The 21,775-nt window shown below is 38.7% G+C and overlaps 1 protein-coding gene across 2 annotated transcripts in view; it reads left to right on the top strand.

Annotated features, from left to right (window-relative positions):
* Positions 1–20,090, top strand: part of LOC126484756 (beta-mannosidase) — a 254,100-nt gene extending 234,010 nt beyond the window's left edge. The window contains exon 16 of one of the 2 annotated variants that reach the window (XM_050108354.1): positions 19,779–20,090. In XM_050108354.1, the coding sequence (XP_049964311.1) occupies positions 19,779–20,030 (252 nt within the window). In that variant the 3' untranslated portion in view covers positions 20,031–20,090. The remainder of the gene's footprint in view (positions 1–19,778) is intronic. The other variant, XM_050108362.1, reaches the window with a different exon arrangement.
* The last annotated feature ends 1,685 nt before the right edge of the window (positions 20,091–21,775 follow it).

Genomic DNA, 21,775 nt, shown 5'->3' with positions numbered 1-21,775 from the left:
ATGTGTGTGCAAGTATGAACTATGTACGTATGTAAATATGTGGCCAAGCTCTACTGTAGGTTAGTTAAAGACAGACAGAAGAAATGTTTGTGGGTATTTGGGTGTGCAGTATTATTAGCAACAGAATAAGAGGTCAAAGTTTGATGGTGGCATTCAATCACAGCTTTGTTGAGATATCACAGGCTGAATGGCATTCTCCTCATGTTGCTTAGGAAAAACATTGATAAGAAATTATCAGAAAACTGTACTGGTATTTGAGCCAACATTGTACCAAACTTTACTCAGTTACTGTAACTACTGCAGTTAGCTTAGTTACTGGAGAGGCACAGGGAGCAGGGCACTACATATTATTAAGCCAGCACAATATATTCAGAAATCTGTGTTTTAAGTTTGAAATCAATTTCTGTTTTGTTATAAGCTATAGATTCATAAAGCAAGTGTTGCCATTAGTGCTTCTGAGTCCACTATCAAGAAACTGAAATCATTCTTACAAGAGTCATTGAAAACCATGAAGTATATAATAGACAGTAATGATCATGAAGATTATATCTTTAAAATACTGTAAAATGTATGTGGATAAAAGGAAAGATACATCACATCCCAACACATACAACCCCTACCATTTTGATCATATTCCAAAGTTCACCATCACTTATTTTTCCTGGATTAATTACCCCCCTTATCCTTACCACTTCAAATTATCCTATATTCTTCTTGTTCATGTTCCTGAAGAGTCACAGACTCATCCACCTGGAACTCTTTGTTATGTATGATTATTATGCTCCACTGCAAATCCCTACAGCGTACTTCTCTGCCTGTATTGTTATTAGTCCTGTGCTTGAAATGGTACCATGGAGGCACTGGTTATAGCCAGTGTAGCCAGTGCTCTTGAAGCTGCTGTGGCTCAATAAAGTTGCCTGGAAGGGCTAGGGACTGCCTTTATACTAGGTGGTGGGATGTGCCTCCAGTTCAGCCTTGTGGGGCATCTGCAACCCTAACAGGACCAGTGGTAGGATGGAAAACCATTTTACATCATAGCAGGTAAGGGCAGATTTTTATGCATGCCACTAGCTGCAGCGTTGTAGATAGTTGTAAAATGATTGAGGGTGCCACAAGTCTGAGACAGGGCTCTGTGTAAACAGGAAGTGAATTGGTGCCTGCGGTCTGATGTTATGTGCGGGGCAAGGGCAGCCATAATGTGAAATGCAGGCACTGATGAGTGCCACAACAACCACTTCGGCCAAAATGTCCAGGATGGAGACGTTTTCCAGCCAGTGTCTTACCTGGACTGTCACTGTGAGAAGCAGAGGCAATCATCTGAGGATGGCAGGCGGCCAACAATATCAACGTGAACATGGGAGAACTGGTGCTTGACAGGGGGAAATAAGATACCAGGCATGTAAACATGATGGCCCAATTTAGTGTGCTGGCACAGGATACAGGCATGAACCCAAGTGCGACAGTCCTGTTGGATGATGGGCCAGGAGAAACGATCCTGTACAAGGGCAATGGGTGTGGGGGTGTGATAGGCTGTGCAGGCAATAGAAAGTTAGTTTGTGGAAAGGGGGGGAGGGGCAAGATAGGGGTAAACGTGGTCTTTGGAGCATTAGGGTATATGGGTCTTTGTAGTTGTTGGTGTGTGCAGGGTCAGAAAGAGTATCACAAAAATCCTGCAGGGAGCTGGTGGAGCTGTTTGTCAGGGATCTGGTGGAGCTGCAGATGAGGTGGGAATTCAGGTCCTGACATAATTGAGCTATTTGGGGTCAGTGGACTTCACTTTAGTAAGGGCCTCATAATTTAATATAGTGCTGAGAGTACAGCAGCAGCTGAGGTAGCTGGTGACAATGTTATCAGTGCTGGCTAAATGGCATATATCGGTAGAAAACTGAGATACACACTCCTGCTGGCAGAACCACTGTGGCAAACTTTTGGATGCTGTCTTTCTGGTAGAACTCTGTTGTAAGTGGATTATGGTCAGTGAAAATGATGAAAGGGCATCCCTCAGTGGGAGGATAAAAGTACCTCACTGCCTCGTAGACAGCATGTAAATCCTGATCGTACATGACTCATTTGTGCTGGGTTCTCATAGTGTAACCAAAAAGAAGTAAGTGGCTACCAAGTGTTCCTGATGTGCTGTTGAAAGACCTCATTGTTCACAGATTGACTCGCATCAGCCATGATAGTGGGGAAGTTGGAGAAGTGAGGGTGTGGCAGAAGGACTGCATTGGTTAGGTCACATTTTGTGCTCTTGAAACTAGCCAACACAGGCAGGCTCCATGGCATAAGTTTGTTACCCTTCATTCAGTCACCTTGAATTGTGGTAGTGATAGGTACCTGAACAGAGATCACATTTTTAGGGATGTGATGAAAAAAATTATCCATGTCTAGGAATCTGTGAAGCTCCTTATGCATTTTGGGATGTGAAAATTTGGAGATCATGCAGACTTCTTCAGGCACATGTTGTAAGCTAGATGTGGAAATGGTGTGCCCTAATTCAATCCCCCCATGAACCATGGACCGTGCCGTCGGTGGGGAGGCTTGCGTGCCTCAGCGATACAGATGGCCGTACCGTATGTGCAACCACAACGGAGGGGTATCTGTTGAGAGGCCAGACAAACATGTGGTTCCTGAAGAGGGGCAGCAGCCTTTTCAGTAGTTGCAGGGGCAACAGTCTGGATGATTGACTGATCTGGCCTTGTAACATTAACCAAAACGGCCTTGCTGTGCTGGTACTGCAAACGGCTGAAAGCAAGGGGAAACTACAGCCGTAATTTTTCCAGAGGACATGCAGCTTTAGGGTTGTAGCCTCTCCCCGATGTTATTCAATCTGTATACTGAGCAAGCAGTACAGGAAACAAAAGAAAAATTCGGAGTAGGTATTAAAATTCATGGAGAAGAAGCAAAAACTTTGAGGTTCGCCGATGACATTGTAATTCTGTCAGAGACAGCAAAGGACTTGGAAGAGCAGTTGAACGGAATGGACAGTGTCTTGAAAGGAGGATATAAGATGAACATCAACAAAAGCAAAACGAGGATAATGGAATGTAGTCAAATTAAATTGGTTGATGCTGAGGGAATTAGATTAGGAAATGAGACACTTAAAGTAGTAAAGGAGTTGTGCTATTTAGGGAGTAAAATAACTGATGATGGTCAAAGTAGAGAGGATATAAAATATAGACTGGCAATGGCAAGGAAAGCGTTTCTGAAGAAGAGAAATTTGTTAACATCGGGTATAGATTTAAGTGTCAGGAAGTCGTTTCTGAAAGTATTTGTATGGAATGTAGCCATGTATGGAAGTGAAACATGGACGATAACTAGTTTGGACAAGAAGAGAATAGAAGCTTTCGAAATGTGGTGCTACAGAAGAATGCTGAAGATAAGGTGGGTAGATCACGTAACTAATGAGGAGGTATTGAATAGGATTGGGGAGAAGAGAAGTTTGTGGCACAACTTGACTAGAAGAAGGGATCGGTTGGTAGGACATGTTCTGAGGCATCAAGGGATCACAAATTTAGCATTGGAGGGCACTGTGGAGGGTAAAAATCGTAGAGGGAGACCAAGAGATGAATACACTAAGCAGATTCAGAAGGATGTAGGCTGCAGTAGGTACTGGGAGATGAAGAAGATTGCACAGGATAGAGTAGCATGGAGAGCTGCATCAAACCAGTCTCAGGACTGAAGACCACAACAACAACAACAACAATTCAATTTCAGCTACCCAGAAAATGCATTCTTCTAGGTTGAGAATGACCCCTACGCTTTTCAGGTGGGCAGAAATCTCCCAGAGTTGCTCACAGTGTTCAGCAATATTCCTGGAGTGTCATTCAGGTACACAAAACAGCCCATGTGTCACAGAGGACCCATCTAAGGAATGTTGCCAAGTTTGCATGTTGTTACAGAGACCAAAGGTTGTGAAGGGGCTTTTAAAGAGGCTGAAAATTGTAATGATGGCCATCTTATCAACATCTTCCTCTGCAAACGTGTGTCTTAGTGCAACCTATCTTACTAAAAATCGTGTAGCCAGAAACGTTGTCACTATAGCTGTGTAAGAGTGGGACAGGTTAACATGTGGGAATGTTTCTCGCATTGAGCTGCCAGTAATCACTCCAGGTGCACCATGTCCTGTCCTTCTTAGGTACTAAATGAAGTGTGGGGGACCAAGCATTTTTGGATGGGCAGAGGATTCTGATAGCAATGGAGGTCTCACACCCCTGCAAACTTGTGCTTGTCTGGCAGAAGAGAATTTATGCAGCAATGAACTGGTAGACCTGAAGTAATCAAGATATGGTGCACTGTGTCATGGTACATCTCGCGGAGGGTGCCAGAGGATTGGGTGGAGAGCAGGAATTGGAAAAGGAGGTAGGCAAAATGACTGGAGTATGATAGCTGTTTAATGGCTATGCACATGGTGGGATGGGAAGTGAAGGCTGCGGAGCGACCAAATGCAATGTTGACCAGGCGATGCTGCACAGGTCAGGGAAACTATTGAAATTGAAGATAAAATCTGCACTGAGAATTGGCTTAGTGACATCGGCCATGGTGAAGGTCCAACATGACGAGTGAGGAAGAAGGGAGATTGGGGCCAGACAAGGGCAGGAGTCTGTGCAGAAAGATGGACAGGTCCACGCCAGTGTCAGTGAGGTAGGAAATGAGTGAGTTCGGGTTATGGTGGTCAAGTGAGAACAGATGTGAGGAAATTGCTGAACAACTGGGTATGCCTATTGCAAACTGTGTGATGCCCTGCATTTGGCAGGACCACTGGCGAAGCACTCATGATAGCATCACCCACGCATGGTATCATGGGGGTCCTCCAGCAGTCGGATAGAGGGTAATGTGCTTATGAGGGTGTGCATGCTATCAGTTGCTGTGGGAGGGGGCGGGGAGGGGGGGAGGGGAGGGAAGGGGTACATTAATAAACATGGGTCCGTGTAGAGGTGTGTTGTAGGGGACAGGGGTGCTGAATTGGTTGGGTGCGAACAAGCAGAGGTGGTAGTTAAGTTGCTTGGACTCGCCATGTGGCTGGGGCACTTGTAGCCACAGTGGCAGAAGGGAGCCAGGGCGGGGGGGAAGGATTAAGAGGACCAGGCAGGGGCTGTGGCTGATTGGGAGGGGAGGGGCAGAAAGGGTAAGGAGACTGGACAGTGGATGTGGCTGGTCGGGGACAAGGGACTCAAACACCCATTCTGCTTTGATGTCGGTAAGGACCTGTGTGGTGAGTGCCATACACATTACAGCAGGGAAATGAGAATTACAATTGTGGAATAAAAGCTTCGCCAGGAAGATATGGGGTTCAGCTAAGGCATGGTGGTGTTGCAGGAGTTGGGTGGGCCTCATTTCAGAACACTCTTCTGCAGAAAATAGTGTGCGGGAGTGCAGCATTTCAAACAACACCAATCCTGTTATTAGGTGCCCTTTTAATTTACAATAGCTGCCGGATTATGGAGGGTTGGTGACGATGTCGCGATCCTCCATTGTGACACTAGGTTCAAGTTTATCAATGGTAATGGTGAACTCTGTTGTGTCACTCATAATTCTGTACCCAGTGAAGATCGCCTCAGCAGAGGACAACCATAAGCATGAGCCATGGGTTTCAAGTGCTGAGAGGTGGACAGAAGCTCTACTCGACTAATGGGTTGGTGATGAGACCTGTGCTTGAGGTGCAGCGGTGCTCATGAGTTGTGCAAACAATGAACTGATTTAAAGTGGCCGCCTGTGCCAGAAGGTCGAATGGACTAGGTGCAGGTATGTGACCAGGTGAAACACTCTTCATCGATGACATTTCAGGAATCTGCTCATTGGGACCACTTCCCGACATAAGTTGCATCTCGGGCATGAGTGCAGGATACATCCGACTGAGAGAGAGAGAGAAAAAAAAATTATACTTGGTACTCATGAGTGTGCAGCCCTGGGGCTGTAACAGTGACTAAAGACTGTGCAGAGCTTGTGATGCAACATAAAGACACACTAGCCTACTGGGGAAAGTGCGTTGTGTGGAACATCCAAGGAATGGGAATGATTTAAGGAGGGTGAAGTCTGGTCACCAGTGTGGAAATGCTGTGCAGAGTGTATCACTGCACAATGCACATTACTGCCACTGAGGGAGGAAACTTAAGTGAAATGGTAGGAGAAGACACGAAGTGATACGGAATGCATGTTCCACTGAAGCAACGAAAAGGTGTTGAGACAAATTTTTTGAAACACAAGATATTTATTAGGTCATACAAACTACTGAAAAAGGATCAGAGCTTGTTTGGTCAGTTTTGGCACAGGCACAAAAACACAAATTCATAGGTGGAAGTCTTCACTAAGGTAACACTCATTAAAAAATTCAACATTAACACTAAAAGTTGATTACTTTTAGAGGCTGTGGGAAACAGTGAAAAAAATAAGAGTGATACAGTGACTGAATGCTGTCATGTGTGAAAGAAGATTCAGAACCATATGAGAACTAAATGGGATGCTCCAAGCAGATGCTCGTTACTGGATGAAGCAATACATTGAACAGAGTGCTTATGTGTGTTGCTGCATGTGAAATTAATGGCCTCCAGAACTGGAAGGTGGGCTTTCCTGAGTGACTCAGAAATGCTGAAGAGGATGTGGCATGCGACCCATAAACTGCATCGACGTGACATCCTGCTCGGAAAGCTGTGGCGGCTGTACACTTTCTTTTACTAAGTGATGTACAAGATTGTCTTGCCAGATTTGTCCTTGATAGTGATCATGCCGTGCTCAGGTCCTCATTGGAAGCACTGGTTCATGCACAAAAAGTGGAGTACTTTTGTTTTTGTACACTGAAGGGAATTCTGAATGGAAGCCCCAGCAGTCAGATTGTGGTAGTGTGGGGAAAGACATTCTAATCAGTAGGTGCCAACTATTGTGTAGGTTTTTGAAGAGCCCCTGGCAGGGACTGTGAAAGGACCCACAATTTTTTTAATGAAAATCTGATCTGTATTTACACAAATAAATACCAAAATTAATTAATTACAAAAAATTTTAGTACAATAAAAGAGTGAAATAATACCTGTTGTTGTAAGACAAAATTGAAATTAAAATTTAATTAGAGAGAAGTATGAATATTGTATGAATATCCATTTTGAAATACATATTGATAATGAAATATGCTTACTTAAAATTTCGTGTGACTTAAATCAGTTTTTCTTGTTATCATAACAGCAAAATTGTCTCTTTAGTTCAGGAAAAGCAATATTTCATGCTCTTTCATTTTTGTTAATAGTATAGCCAAAACAGATATGCATTCGTGACTCTCTGTAGAATGGAAACAGGTTTTTTAAAATCATTTAAAGCTTGGAAAAAGAATGGTGAGTTTTTCCATCAGTAGCAGGCACACTTCTTCCTCCTCCTCCTCCTCCTCCTCCTCCTCCTACTACTACTACTATTACTGGATACATTAGGACTGCTGTCTATGTATCAGGATATCTGGATACCAACCATCTACCCTATATTTTCCTAATAACATCACTGCTATGTTTTGTACATCAGACTGTATAGTTTAATAGTAGTTCTTATCTCATCATCTGAGGTGGAAAGAGAGGAGCATCATCATCAGTGAATATCATTGTCAACTTCAGTGCTTCAATTTTAAGATCATGGTTAAGGGTGGTACATGTCATCAACAGTTGTATTGCTCCTTAGAGGTTACTAGCAGCTGCAACATTCTTAATCTCATATTTAAATAACTTGGTGCTTAACTGATTTAACATAGCTATAGGATTCAGATTTCTTATTGGCCATGACTAGTGCTACACTTCATTCATTGCATTTCCTACATGGAAAAATTGCATTTATCAGAACTTCAAGAATGCCAATGAATCTTCCTGATATTACATAGATGGCATTGTACCATGCAGACTGACACATAGGCCTTAGTGGCTTAAGCATTACTTACCAAACAAATATTTAAATCCTACCATACTGTGGTCTAAAATTGGTAGAAGTTGTCAACTGTTGAAAACATATTCTTGATGAGTGTGAACAGTGTCTTTAAAGACTGATTTTAAATTGTGACTAGCAACAGTGGAAAAAGATGCATGAGGGTTTGTTTTCTAGATTAATTTTTGAACACTATTTTTTTCAACACTAATGAGAAATGCTTCATCGTCATCTTCACCATAACATCTGCTCAGCTTTACTCCCTTTTGTTATATAGCTTCAACTATTTGATGTTTGACTTCTAATGCAGATTTATCTTCATCATGAGTAAACGAAGTAAATGATTTACATACCATTATCTCTGGTAGAGTCCACAAATTAACTCATTCTGGAAGACACATGTCCACCACCAACATAATACTGGCATAGATATCAATGATATCATATTTTGGTTTTTCCATTTTAATTTTCCATGGTGCCCCTTCTCCTGTAGCCCAGTGGCATTGCTCCAGCCTAAGACTGTCTCTCACAGAGAAGTATGTGTCTCTGGATTGTTACACTCAGAACCCCCAAAACTCGTGTAACTGTCTTCTTAGTTACTTATTGGGTTTTAGATTATTTCAGTTATATTTTTTATGTGGAAACTGATATTGTTATGTGTTCATTGTGATTGCATCATTGGCATCATCATAGGTGTATTGGCTTTAAATGAGTTGCTTATGTCTTCTGTTTTGACAACATCATGGGCAGGAGCAACAGATGCCACCAAATGTTTCAGTATTTCTACCACTGTATGCACTGGAAACAATGAACAGCTGTACAACAAATGAAAACTGCACTCATGCAGTTGTGTACAAGATTGCAGTAACACTGAGTTTGCGAAAGAATCAGTATAAACTATCAAAGTTATGAACGAACCCAATATATTCTTTTTTCCATGCATATAAAGCATAATGCCAATTTTCTACAAATTCAGGTGAACAAAGCATTTTATCTAATCATGGATATTCATACTTAAGTATTTCTTTGGAATTATCTTTTTGTTTGTGCTTTGTCTTGTGATATTGCATTAGATATTATTTCATTTTTTTTTTATTTTGCTCTGTGTTGACAGTAGGCTTTTAATGTGTTTATTTCAAATGTAAAAAGGTTATCTTCCTATTTAAATATGGATTCTTGTAAGAAACAGTTTAGTTTTGTATTTAGTTGAAATATATTTGTTAGTGTTTGGTATTTGTTATGTGCAATGATGATGTAATGAATATCTGTATCATGTAGTGATAAACCAAAGAAAAAATTGTTAGGATCATATTTCACTTAACTATGGTATTAAAAATGAAATATACTGTTTGTTTATATTTTTATCATCTATTTTACTTTTTGACTTAGGTTTATTTATTTATTTATTTAGTCCTTCAAATTCTATATGTATAGAATACGAGAGCTATCCACAAAGTACATTACGTTTTGGAATTAAAAATAAATGAAGTATTGGAATTTTTTATTATTATATACAGATGAAAGCCACACTTAAATACTACTTTTCTACATGGTTGCCATTTAAATTAAGGCAATTATCGTAGCGATGGATGAGCTTGGAAATTCCTTCGTCGTAAAATTTGGCCGCCTGCGCCTTCAACCACGTGGCGACTGTCTTTTGGGACAGAAAAGGTGTGATTTTTGTGGATTTCCTGGAAAGAGGCACTACAATAAACTCTCAAAGGTATTGCCAAACCCTGCACAACCTCAGAAGAGCAATACAAAACAAGCGCAGGGGAAAGTTCAGCTCAAAGATCTTGCTGATTCACGACAATGCCCGGGCCCACACGGCAAATGCCACTCGTGAAGTTCTCGAATCTTTTAAGTGGGAGATGTTTCCTCATCTGCCGTACAGTCCCGACCTGGCACCAAGCGACTTCCACTTATTCCCAGCAATGAAGAAGTGGTTGGCTATGCAGCGTTTTGATGACGACGCACAGCTTCAAGAAGAGGTTAACCACGTGGTTGAAGGCGCAGGCGGCCGAATTTTACGACGAAGGAATTTCCAAGCTCGTCCATTGCTACGATAAGTGCCTCAATTTAAATGGCAACTATGTAGAAAAGTAGTATTTAAGTGTGGCTTTCATCTGTATATAATAAAAAAAAATTTCCAATGCTTTATTTATTTTTAATTCCAAAACGTAATGTACTTTGTAGATAGCCCTCGTATATACAAGGATATTGCACATGGTTAGGTATTTACAAGATAAAATACAGTTTGTATTGCAATCCTAAGGACTAGATATTGAAGTAATTTAGCACAGATTCATAAATACAACAAACATTACAGGCAACATTCAAAGTAGAATATTAATAATGCATCTTTATTTTTGTTGTTTGGCTTTTATATATTCTGTCAGACTGTAAAAGCAATGATCAATTAAATATGCCTTTACTTCAGCCTTAAAACTACAGAGTTTACCTATTGATTTAATATGTTTAGGTAGATTATTGAAAATCTTTATCCCAGTATATAGTGTGCCTTTTTGGCACAATGATGTTCTCACCTGTTTCACATGAAGGTCAGATTTTTGCCTTGTATTGTGTGCATGTATATCTTCATTTTTAATAAGATATCTGGGTGTCTGTCGATATATTGTTTGATGAAAACTGATGTTTCATAGATAAAAATGCAAGGAAGAGGAAGAACTGACAGTTTTTTGAATATGGGTCTGCACGATTTCGTATTGTTTACCCCTTCAATAATTCTTAGTATTCTCTTTTGCATCCTGAAAAGTTTAATATTTGTTGTTGTATTGCCCCAGAAGATTATGCCATATTTAATTACGGAATGCACATAGGAGTAGTATACATTTAACGGGCTGGCTTTGCTGCAACAAGTTTTTAAGATCCGTATCATGTAACAGGTTTTGCTTGGTTTTCTTTGCAAATATTCGGTACGTACCTCCCATTTTGTGTTGTTCTGGAGCCAGAGTCCCAGAAATTTAGTGCTGTCAACACTTTCAAGAACTCTGTTCCCAAGTTCTATTTCTATGTTTGGGTGGTGTCTTCCTTTTACATTATAGAAATTCAGTGCTACCGTCTTTTCTTTGTTTATAATTAGCTTGTTGTAGCTGAACCATTGTTCTACACTGTTCATTGTTTGGATAGCGGAGTCTTTTAGTTTTTCTTCTGTTTTACCACTAATAAGGAAGCTTGTATCATCTGCAAATTGGAGGGTAGTTTGGCAATACTTGTTGTACATAAGATCATTGACATAGAGGAGAAACAGAATGGGTCCTAATACTGATCCTTGAGGGACACCATATTTCACATTTTCATATCCTGAATAGTAGTAGCTGATTTTGTTATGGTCAGTATATTGCACTTCAACCACCTGTTTGCGACCACATAGGTATGTCTTGAGACACTCATTGGATATACCTCTAATTCCTAACTGGTCAAGCTTCTGCAGTAGGGCACTATGGTCAATGACGTCAAAAGCTTTAGATAAATCAAGACATATGCCTGTCACAAACTCACTTGCATCCAGTTTAGTATAGATTTCATTAAGAAATTCAAATATTGCACTTTCAGTTAAATAGCCTTTCCTGAAGCCATTCTGTGAAGGAGAGAGAATTTTATTTTTATTTAGGAAATCAGACAATTTCTTATAAAAAACTTTTTCTAAAATTTTAGAAAATACAGGCAGTAGGGCTATTGGTCTATAATTTGAAACACATTCTGGATTTCCTTTTTTGAACAGTGGTTTCAGCTTTGCTGTTTTTAAGCATGAAGGGAAGGTTCCTGATGCCAGTGAGCTGTTGCACAAATGTGCCACAGGTTCAGCTAAGGCAAGACAGCATTTTTTAATAATTACATCTGGTATTCCATCAATTACACATGAGTACCCTGCTTTCAAGGTTTTTATAACTGATAAAATTTCTTCAGAATTTGTGGGTGAAAGGAACAAAGATGTAGACACATCTCTCACACTATTACATGTTGGAGGTGATATTTTGTTGTGTTTTCCAGTCTACTCACCAACTGTTCACTTACGTTTGCAAAATATTTGTTGAAGGTCCCTGCAATTTCTGTTGGGCAAGAAATCATTTGTCTTTCATAACATAAGTTCACATTTTTATATTGTTTAGTTTCACTTGTTGTTTGATTTTTTTATAACTTCCCATATAGCTTTAGATTTGTTTTTTGAGTTTTCAATGTATTTGTCATTTGCCATTGTTTTAGCTTTCCTTACAACATTTTTGAGGATCCTCTTGTAATTCTTCAGGTACAAATGAAATTCATGAGGCATGTTCTTTGTCTTTGCTATATCATGTAATCTTCTTTTCTCTGCACAAGATATTCTAATACCTATTGTAATCCATTTGTTCTTTTTGAAGTTAGGTTGACATTTTTGCTTTTTTAATGGAAATGCAGCTTCAAAGTATGACATGAAGATTTCCATGAATTTTTCAAACTTTTTGTTAGTATTTTCACAAGTATACACTTCATACCAAGTTTCTTCACTTAGTCTCTGTACAAAAAGGTTTATTTGTTTGTTGGTGAATTTCCTTGCTTCTTTTACAAGTTCCTCTTTCTCAGTTGTTTCACTTGGAGTGTGCAAAGCAATAAACTGTGCATAGTGATCACTGAAGCCGGTATTAGGATTTCCGGTACAGAAATTGTGATTTACATTTGTGTTTATTAATATCTGATCAATTGTTGAGCTAGTTGTTGGTGTAACTCTTGTAGGAGAGTCTATGGTGGATTTTATGTTATGTGTTTCCGGTAGGGTCATCAAGCTTTGATGGTCTTGAAGGACGGTGTTCAAAGATGGTGTAGTGTGTGTGTGTGTGTGTGTTGTGTGTGTGTGTGTGTGTGTGTGTGTGTGTGTGGTGGCAGTGGCAGCATGGGGCAGGGGGGTGGGGTGTGGGGGTGGAAAGGGGGAAAAACAGGGGCTGCCTGTGAAAGCAGTTTTGTTGAGTTAGGAATTTGGGTGGGAGGAAGGGGGAGAGGCATGGTTGCAATAGAGATAGAGAATTTCAGTTTATGTATTTGCCCCATAGTTATGTCCCTGTGGTGCATATCCACTCTGTATCTCCAAGAATACAATGTCTTGTTACCTTGCCCTTTCTTGGCAGTGATTGTCAATATAACAAGTACAAACTCGAAACTGTCAATGGTTCTCATTACATTTAACAGTGCTTTATTCTGTTATTGCCCTGTGACGTGTTGCTAACAGTAAGTTCTTAGACTATCGAAGAGTTAAACAGTACATGATATCATTTTATGAAACAAACCTCTTGATCAGCTGATGGGTGTTAGCATTTGCAGGCAGCTAGTGCACCAAATGCTAACTTTATTTTAGTGTTTTCAGCCAAGACTTTTCATTACACTGATGATGTCTTTTGCAGCATTTTGTTATGTAGTAGATTATAATAAAACAAAATATATATTGTTTGGCAAGCAAGTTCTTTTAAAAAACCAAAGTTTCACTAACTTATTTTCTTGAAATTAGGGTATTAAATTAGAGACTGAAGCAGAGAAATGACATTGTTATGAAGAATATGTGTATGATCTATGTAGGAATATTTTTGGTGTATAAATGTTCAGGATTTGTTGTTAATGTTCTTTATATATTGGTCCCATGCAAACACATGCAGAGACTTATTAAACATTGACTTAATTTTCTTTTTTCCATATGACAAACTACATAAATATTTTTTTACATAATCTTCAATACTGGTAACAGTTTTTCTACTGAAGTATGAAAGAAGGAATATTTTGATCCTTATCCTGAAAAGGAAACATCTGTATGGCAAAAGATTTTATAAATTCTTTAAACATTTTTTGCTCGAATTCTTGTACGCTATGGCCTCTGGTGTTAGAAGAAAGCCAAACCAAGACTTTGATAGCAGACTGTAAAGAATACTGTATATTTGTAATTGCTAGTAGCAAAATTTTGTTAATTTGTATTTATAATGTATGCATAGCAAGAAAATGTTGTTATTATTATCTGATTCATTTCAAGAATTTTCTCAGTAATCATTTCCAGTGTTTTGCTTCTTGTCATAATAATGTCTTAGTAACTTACTGCGTTTAGTAACAGTTATGGAATATTAGCTGGTAAGCTGAACTTGAACATCAGCTTGTGATGTCATGGTAGTGTTCGCACCCCAGTGATGTGTAGACTAGGGCCATCTCTGTTTTGAAGTTTCATCTGATAATGAAATGCTTGCTCCTAAAATAGTACATTATCTTCCATTCCTGTGTGAATAGTAAAACAGATGATGAACAGAAGCAAAAAAAGAGGAATTTACCAAAGATGCATGCAAGTCTGAAACTTGTAAAAAGTGTGTGTGGAAAAAATGCAGATATGATGTTAAAAAGTGTTTCTTGTGGTTTTACCTGCCTTAATGTTGAAACAATAACCATTACATTAAAGCTGAAAATTTCACTGAAATAACATTACTTATTCTAGTGCTACATATGCAATACTAATACAGTAGGTAGCTCACTTATTAAAAGCAGTGCCTGATTTCTGCTATAAACAATGAAGTCAGTGGCTCCACTATCCACAGCATGAAATGGGTTTGACTTGCCCATAGTCCACCTGCCACATTAGTTTGATGTTGGTTTCAAAGGTCAGGATGGTAGAGAGAGAGAAACGAACACAGGCAATAACTACCTATGGTCTAAGGATTGCTATTCTCTTTTGTGTGAGTACTAGTCCTTTGACAGTTTACATGATTGCATATTTTTCTGTGAGACTTTAATGCATATGCACAATCTTGAATTGCTTGACAGTACATTTACAAAATATCTTCATTGGTGTTATCTGTTGTTATACTGATCACCTCCAAAAGCCACATTATTGTGGTGCTTAATTCAAATCAAAAAGATAAGAAATGGATCGCCTATAGATACCCTAGCTTCTGTGCTAGGGTATCTATAGCATGTTATGTTCTTCTTTCTTTTAGCTTTCAGTACTCCACAAAAATGAGACGACAATAATTTAAGCTCACAGAGTGATGATTTTTATTTAAATTATCCGTGCACTGTGGCAACATAGCCATATCATACTGAACCATAAAAATACCATTTAGTTATTCCTTCTGTGTTCCTGATCATCTGAGAAGACACAATAATAATAATAATAATAATAATAATAATAATAATAATAATAGTTCCCGTGGAGGCCCGGGAAAAGAATAGGCCTCCGGTATGTTCTGCCAGTCGTAAAAGGCGATGAAAAGAACAAACCACTAATAGGGCTAACCCCCCTTTTAGTGTGATTAGTTGGTTCAGGACAGAACTAAAGAAGCCTCGGACAAGCGCTGTCATGGTCGGGGACGGCGCTTGAACCCTTTGCCCGCCCACAATGGTAACGACACCTCTAGCCAACTGGAAAATGATTCAAATCCAAATAGAGGTGTTTTCCAGGATATGCTTCCTGCAACCACCCTAGAAGGAAAACAACGACAGAGGATGAGATGGTCAGATGAAGTTAATCGACACCTCATGTTCTGTTATTACCAAGCAACAAACCTAGGAACCAACACAACTGGATACAGATCACAAGTATACACAACATTTATTACCAGATACCCAGAATTAAAATTTTTAACAGAACAACGACTAGCTGATCAGATCCGTGTAATAATAAAAAATAACAGGATACCCCAGTCAGAATTAGAAAACATCAAACAACAAGTACAACAAATACTGGAACAAAATAATGTGCAATCAGAAGAAAAGGAAAATACAGTAATGGACTCAAACATCCCAGAGCAAACAAACAAAGAACAACACGCATCAATTAAACAGTCAGAAGAAAACGAAATCTTAAGACAGCCACCAGAACAAGCACAAATAGAATACGAAGTGACACACATGTTAGATATAGAAGAAAAATTTCAGCTGACATATATAGAATACAAAGACACAAATACAGACATTAGACCATTCTTGCATAGACCGCCAAATAACCGACAAGTCGAAACAACAATAAAAACTATCAACACACTCATACACAACAAAATAAATGAAAACACAACTATGGAAGAGTTACAACTACTGGTTTATATAGGAGCACTCACTACACTAAATATACACACTAGGCAGAGATCAGAACCAACCAACACACAGAAGAAACCCACAAAACTAGCATGGCAACACAGGCTACAGATCAGAATAGAAAAACTGAGAAAAGACATCGGACAGCTAACACAATTTATAAGAAATGAAATGTCAGAAAAAAAACGAAAAAGATTAGGTAAAATCTCACAACAAGAAGTGATAGAGCAATTAGATGAAATGAAGCAGAAATCACAAGCATTGGCCAAACGACTTAGAATATACAAAAAATAGAAGGAAACAAAACCAAACATTCCACACAAACCAAAAGAAATTTTACCAGACAATAGTTAACACACACATTAAAATAGACAATCCACCAAACATAACAGACATGGAACACTTCTGGAGCAACATATGGTCAAACCCGGTACAACATAACAGGCATGCACGGTGGATACAAGCAGAAACAGATACGTACAAGATGATACCACAAATGCCTGAAGTGATAATTTTGCAACATGAAGTCACCCAAGCAATTAATTCTACTCACAATTGGAAAGCCCCTGGAAAAGATAAAATAGCACATTTCTGGCTAAAGAAATTCACCTCAACACATTCACATCTAACTAAATTATTTAACAGTTACATTGCAGACCCATACACATTCCCTGATACACTTACACATGGAATAACTTATCTGAAACCTAAAGATCAAGCAGACACAGCAAACCCAGCTAAATATCGCCCCATGACATGCCTACCAACAATATACAAAATATTAACTTCAGTAATTACACAGAAATTAATGACACATACAACACAGAACAAAATTATAAATGAAGAACAAAAAGGCTGTTGCAAAGGAGCACGAGGATGTAAAGAGCAACTGATAATAGATGCAGAGGTGACATATCAAGCTAAAACTAAACAGGGGTCTCTACACTATGCATACATTGATTACCAAAAAGCTTTTGATAGTGTACCCCACTCGTGGTTACTACAAATATTGGAAATATACAAAGTAGATCCTAAATTGATACAGTTCCTAAACATAGTAATGAAAAATTGGAAAACCACACTTAATATCCAAACAAATTCAAATAATATCACATCACAGCCAATACAGATTAAGCGTGGAATATATCAAGGAGACTCATTAAGTCCTTTCTGGTTCTGCCTTGCTCTGAACCCACTATCCAACATGCTAAATAATACAAATTATGGATACAATATTACTGGAACATACCCACACAAAATCACACATCTGCTATACATGGATGATCTAAAACTACTGGCAGCAACAAATCAACAACTCAACCAATTACTAAAGATAACAGGAGTATTCAGCAATGATATAAATATGGCTTTTGGAACAGACAAATGTAAGAAAAATAGCATAGTCAAGGGAAAACACACTAAACAAGAAGACTGCATATTGGATAACCACAGCGACTGCATAGGAGCGTTGGAAAAAACAGATGCCTATAAATATCTAGGATACAGACAAAAAATAGGAATAGATAATACAAATATTAAAGAAGACCTAAAAGAAAAATATAGACAAAGACTAACAAAAATACTGAAAACAGAATTGACAGCAAGAAACAAGACAAAAGCTATAAATACTTGTGCTATACCAATATTGACCTACTCATTTGGAGTAGTGAAATGAAGTAACACAGACCAAGAAGCACTCAATACACTTACACGATCACAATGCCACAAATATAGAATACATCACATACATTCAGCAACTGAAAGATTCACATTAAGCAGAAAGGAAGGAGGAAGGGGATTTATTGACATAAAAAACCTACATTATGGACAGGTAGACAATTTAAGAAAATTCTTTATAGAATGAGCAGAAACTAGCAAAATACACAAAGCAATCACTCATATAAATACATCGGCTACACCACTGCAATTTCATAACCACTTCTACAACCCTTTAGATCACATAACATCAACAGATACAAAGAAAGTAAATTGGAAAAAGAAAACACTACATGGCAAGCACTCGTATCATCTAACACAGCCACACATAGATCAAGACGCATCCAACACATGGCCAAGAAAAGGCAATATATACAGTGAGACGGAAGGATTCATGATTGCAATACAGGATCAAACAATAAACACCAGATATTACAGCAAGCATATTATTAAAGATCCCAATACCACAACAGATAAATGCAGACTTTGCAAACAACAAATAGAAACAGTAGATCACATCACAAGTGGATGTACAATACTAGCAAGTACAAAATACCCCAGAAGACATGACAATGTAGCAAAAATAATACATCAACAGCTTGCCTTACAACATAAACTTATAAAACAACATGTTCCCACGTACAAGTGTGCACCACAAAATGTACTGGAGAACGATGAATACAAATTATACTGGAACAGAACCATTATAACAGATAAAACAACACCACATAACAAACCTGACATCATACTCACCAATAAAAAGAAGAAATTAACACAACTAATCGAAATATCCATACCCAATACAACAAATATACAAAAGAAAACAGGAGAAAAAATTGAAAAATACATCCAACTGGCTGAGGAAGTCAAGGACATGTGGCATCAGGATAAAGTTGACATTATACCAATTATACTATCAACTACAGGAGTCATACCACACAATATCCACCAGTACATCAATGCAATACAGCTACATCCAAACTTATATATACAACTACAGAAATTTGTAATTATTGACACTTGTTCAATTACCCGAAAGTTCCTAAATGCAATATAACACATACCATACAGTTAAAAGGAAGTGACGCTTGATCAAGGTCCACATCACTTTCCATTTTTAACCAGACTTAACGTCTGAGAAAGTAAAGAAATAATAATAATAGTAAATATGGTATTTGCTAAATTGCTACCACAACTTTCTCTCTATCAAACAAATAATACTTATTGCAGTTTAACTATTAGCACAATAATTAATCCAGCTTCTCTTCCAAAAAATACAACTGTCATTTTCAAACTTTTAACATGTGGCTCACTCACTGTACTCAGTCTGCAACAGAAATGGATTGTTTTCATTACATCTCATATATTTCCAAAAGCTATGTGGAAAAGGAATAGGGTTGAACTTCCTTTCGGGTCTTACAGATGTAGGTACTCTGTTGTATCAGTAAATTACCTGAGATGAAGAGGTGCTTCCTTAATAAGTACATAGCCAATTTCTGCCATAACCTCTGCCAATATGTGATTGTTGTCTGTCTCTAATATATTAGTTAATCCATAATGTTTCTTCAGTTTGTGTTAACCTTATTCAAGTCACATATCGTACAGGATACAACCCGAAAGACTGCATGTAGGTCAGTGTGGAGGGTCTCCAACTGTGGCAGACCATAAAGTGTAAAGGGAGGGAACTTTCCTTGCATTAATTATGTTGTGCATTGTTTTTGACTGGCCAATTATTAACTGATTATCTGCAGCTGAGCCAGCAAGTCATAAGCTGAAACTTTTGAGTCAGTGTCTGAAGTGTGTCCAGATACAAGAACTGGCTGCACACTGCCCACTAAAGACAAGAGATTGCAGATTAAGTGGCAGTCATTAACTTGTTACGAATGCTCATTGCAAAGTATACTTTGCCAAAAATTAGAATATTGTCATCTAAGGAAATTGTATGGATTGACTCTGGTCTGTCCTGCTTGTATTTATAGTATGCATCCTGCCTTTTGTAGAAACATTTCTGTAATACTACTTTCTCATGTTCTTATTGTTGAATATTGCTATAGAGTCTATGTTACTCTCTCTCACACCACACAGAATCTACAGCTATGTTTCTATCTCTGCAGGTGACTGAGGTGCACGGTCCTATCCAACAGCAGAACAATTTCAACTATACCTTTGAAGTGAAAATCTCTACTGACAGCATATCTCTGTTTGTGTGGTTAGAAGTCCCAAATGTCTTTGGGCATTTCTCAGAAAATGGCTTTCTTATGGTTGTTCCAGAAAAAACTGTACAATTTTATACTAACAGGAATATTAATTCAGACTATTTGAAGAAGACTATTACAGTGACTTCTATGATGAATCATGCTAGCTGAATACAAGATTGTATTGTAAATCTGTTTTGTAATTATATATTTTGATGTGAATATGTATTTTGTTATCTATTAAACAATACATTTTTCCCATTCCTGCAATGTGTCATCAGTTGGGACAAAAGATTGCTGTTGCCTGTTTTTATTTGCATAATCTGGTAGCAACAGTGCGACACTAGAATGTACACTATATGATCAAAACTATCTGGACACCTACTAGTGGACATTATTGTGGGCTGTGTTGATCCTTCACCTTTATGATGGCTTGAACTCTACCGGGAACACTTTCGCTTAGGTGTCTGAATTTCTTTGGAGGATTGGCAACCCATTCTTCCTCAAGAACTGAAACCAGAGAAGGTAGCGATGTTGGACGCTGGTATCTGGAGCAAAGTCAACGTTCTAACTCAGCCCAGTGGCATTCTGCTGCATTCGAGTTGGGACTATGGACAGACCAGTCCATTTCAGGAATGTAATTGGCCACAAATGATTGCCTTACAGATGCTGCATTAGGGGAGGGTGCATTGTCAAGCTGATACAAATAATAATCATTTCTAATCTGTTCCTATACTAAACACAGTACACAATTCTGTAGAACACTTTCATATCCTCTTGCATTTGCTGTTTTCTTAAGCACTATAAGGGGACCACAACTAACCTAAAAAAAATATTCCCTCCTACCCCAGTTTCATCTCCTCTGCATTTCACTTATGGCATTACACATGATCGCAGGTAATGTTATACAGGCATTTGCCAGGCACAAACCCTTACACTGGATTGCTACAGGTTACAGTGTGATTCATCGCTGCAAATCGCTCATTTCTAGTCATCTGCTGTCCAGTGACATTGCTCTCTGCAGTCCCTCAAGTGAAGCTTAGCATTGACTCCTGAAATGTGTGAGCTCCTCAGCCAATGTACCTCTCTGTCTTCATCTCCCTATGCACAGACATTGTGTTAGGTCGACTGCAATTACTTTGGAATTCATGAGTGATTCCTTCCACTGATTTCACACTATTTTGTATAGCCACCCTCTGCATTGCTTAACAGTCTCTGTCCATCAGTATATGAGGTGTGCCTGGCCTTGGTTTAGCTTTGGATGTTCCGTCACCTTTCCATTCGACAATCACGTCACCAGCAGCTGTCTTGGGCAGCTTCAGGAGGGTTGAAATATCCATGGTGGATTTATTACCCAGATAACATTCAATGACTAATCACTGTTTGAAGTCACTGAATTTTCCTGACCAACCATTATACCGTTACTGCTTCTCTACCGATAACACAAATACACAATACTCCCCACCTTATTTTCTACCAGCAGGCACTGGTGTAGTTCTAGTTGAGTCAGTGTAAGTTGCTCCTTGCCAGTTGCAGAAGGCTGGGCATGGTAGTTTCATGGGCGTACCTCAACCAGTACCATAACATGATTTTATAAATGTCTCTGTGGCAATGCCTCATCATTGTCACAGCTGAGTAGATGGCTACTGTTCTTGCCTGCAGCCATTAGTGCTTTGCAGTTGGAAGCTGGCAACAGTGTTACGAGCTGTCAGGATTCTTCTTATGCCACCTTGACTATAAATAATTTGTCATCTGGTGTGGGATTTTAAGTTGTCATCTCCTCCACACCCACCAATCCTCCAAAAACTTTTTTTTTTAGGTGTAGCAATTTCTTGATGCAAGTGGTTAAGTGAGTAAAGCATAATGATACCTATTTCTTAACAGTTTTTTGAATGGAAACAAGCATTTTGTAGGTA

This window comes from Schistocerca serialis, chromosome 1 (genome assembly GCF_023864345.2).
Source record: "Schistocerca serialis cubense isolate TAMUIC-IGC-003099 chromosome 1, iqSchSeri2.2, whole genome shotgun sequence".
In the NCBI taxonomy this organism is placed as follows: domain Eukaryota; kingdom Metazoa; phylum Arthropoda; class Insecta; order Orthoptera; family Acrididae; genus Schistocerca; species Schistocerca serialis.
Note: the sequence above shows the minus strand (reverse complement) of the source record. Positions and strands in the feature narration are given on the sequence as shown.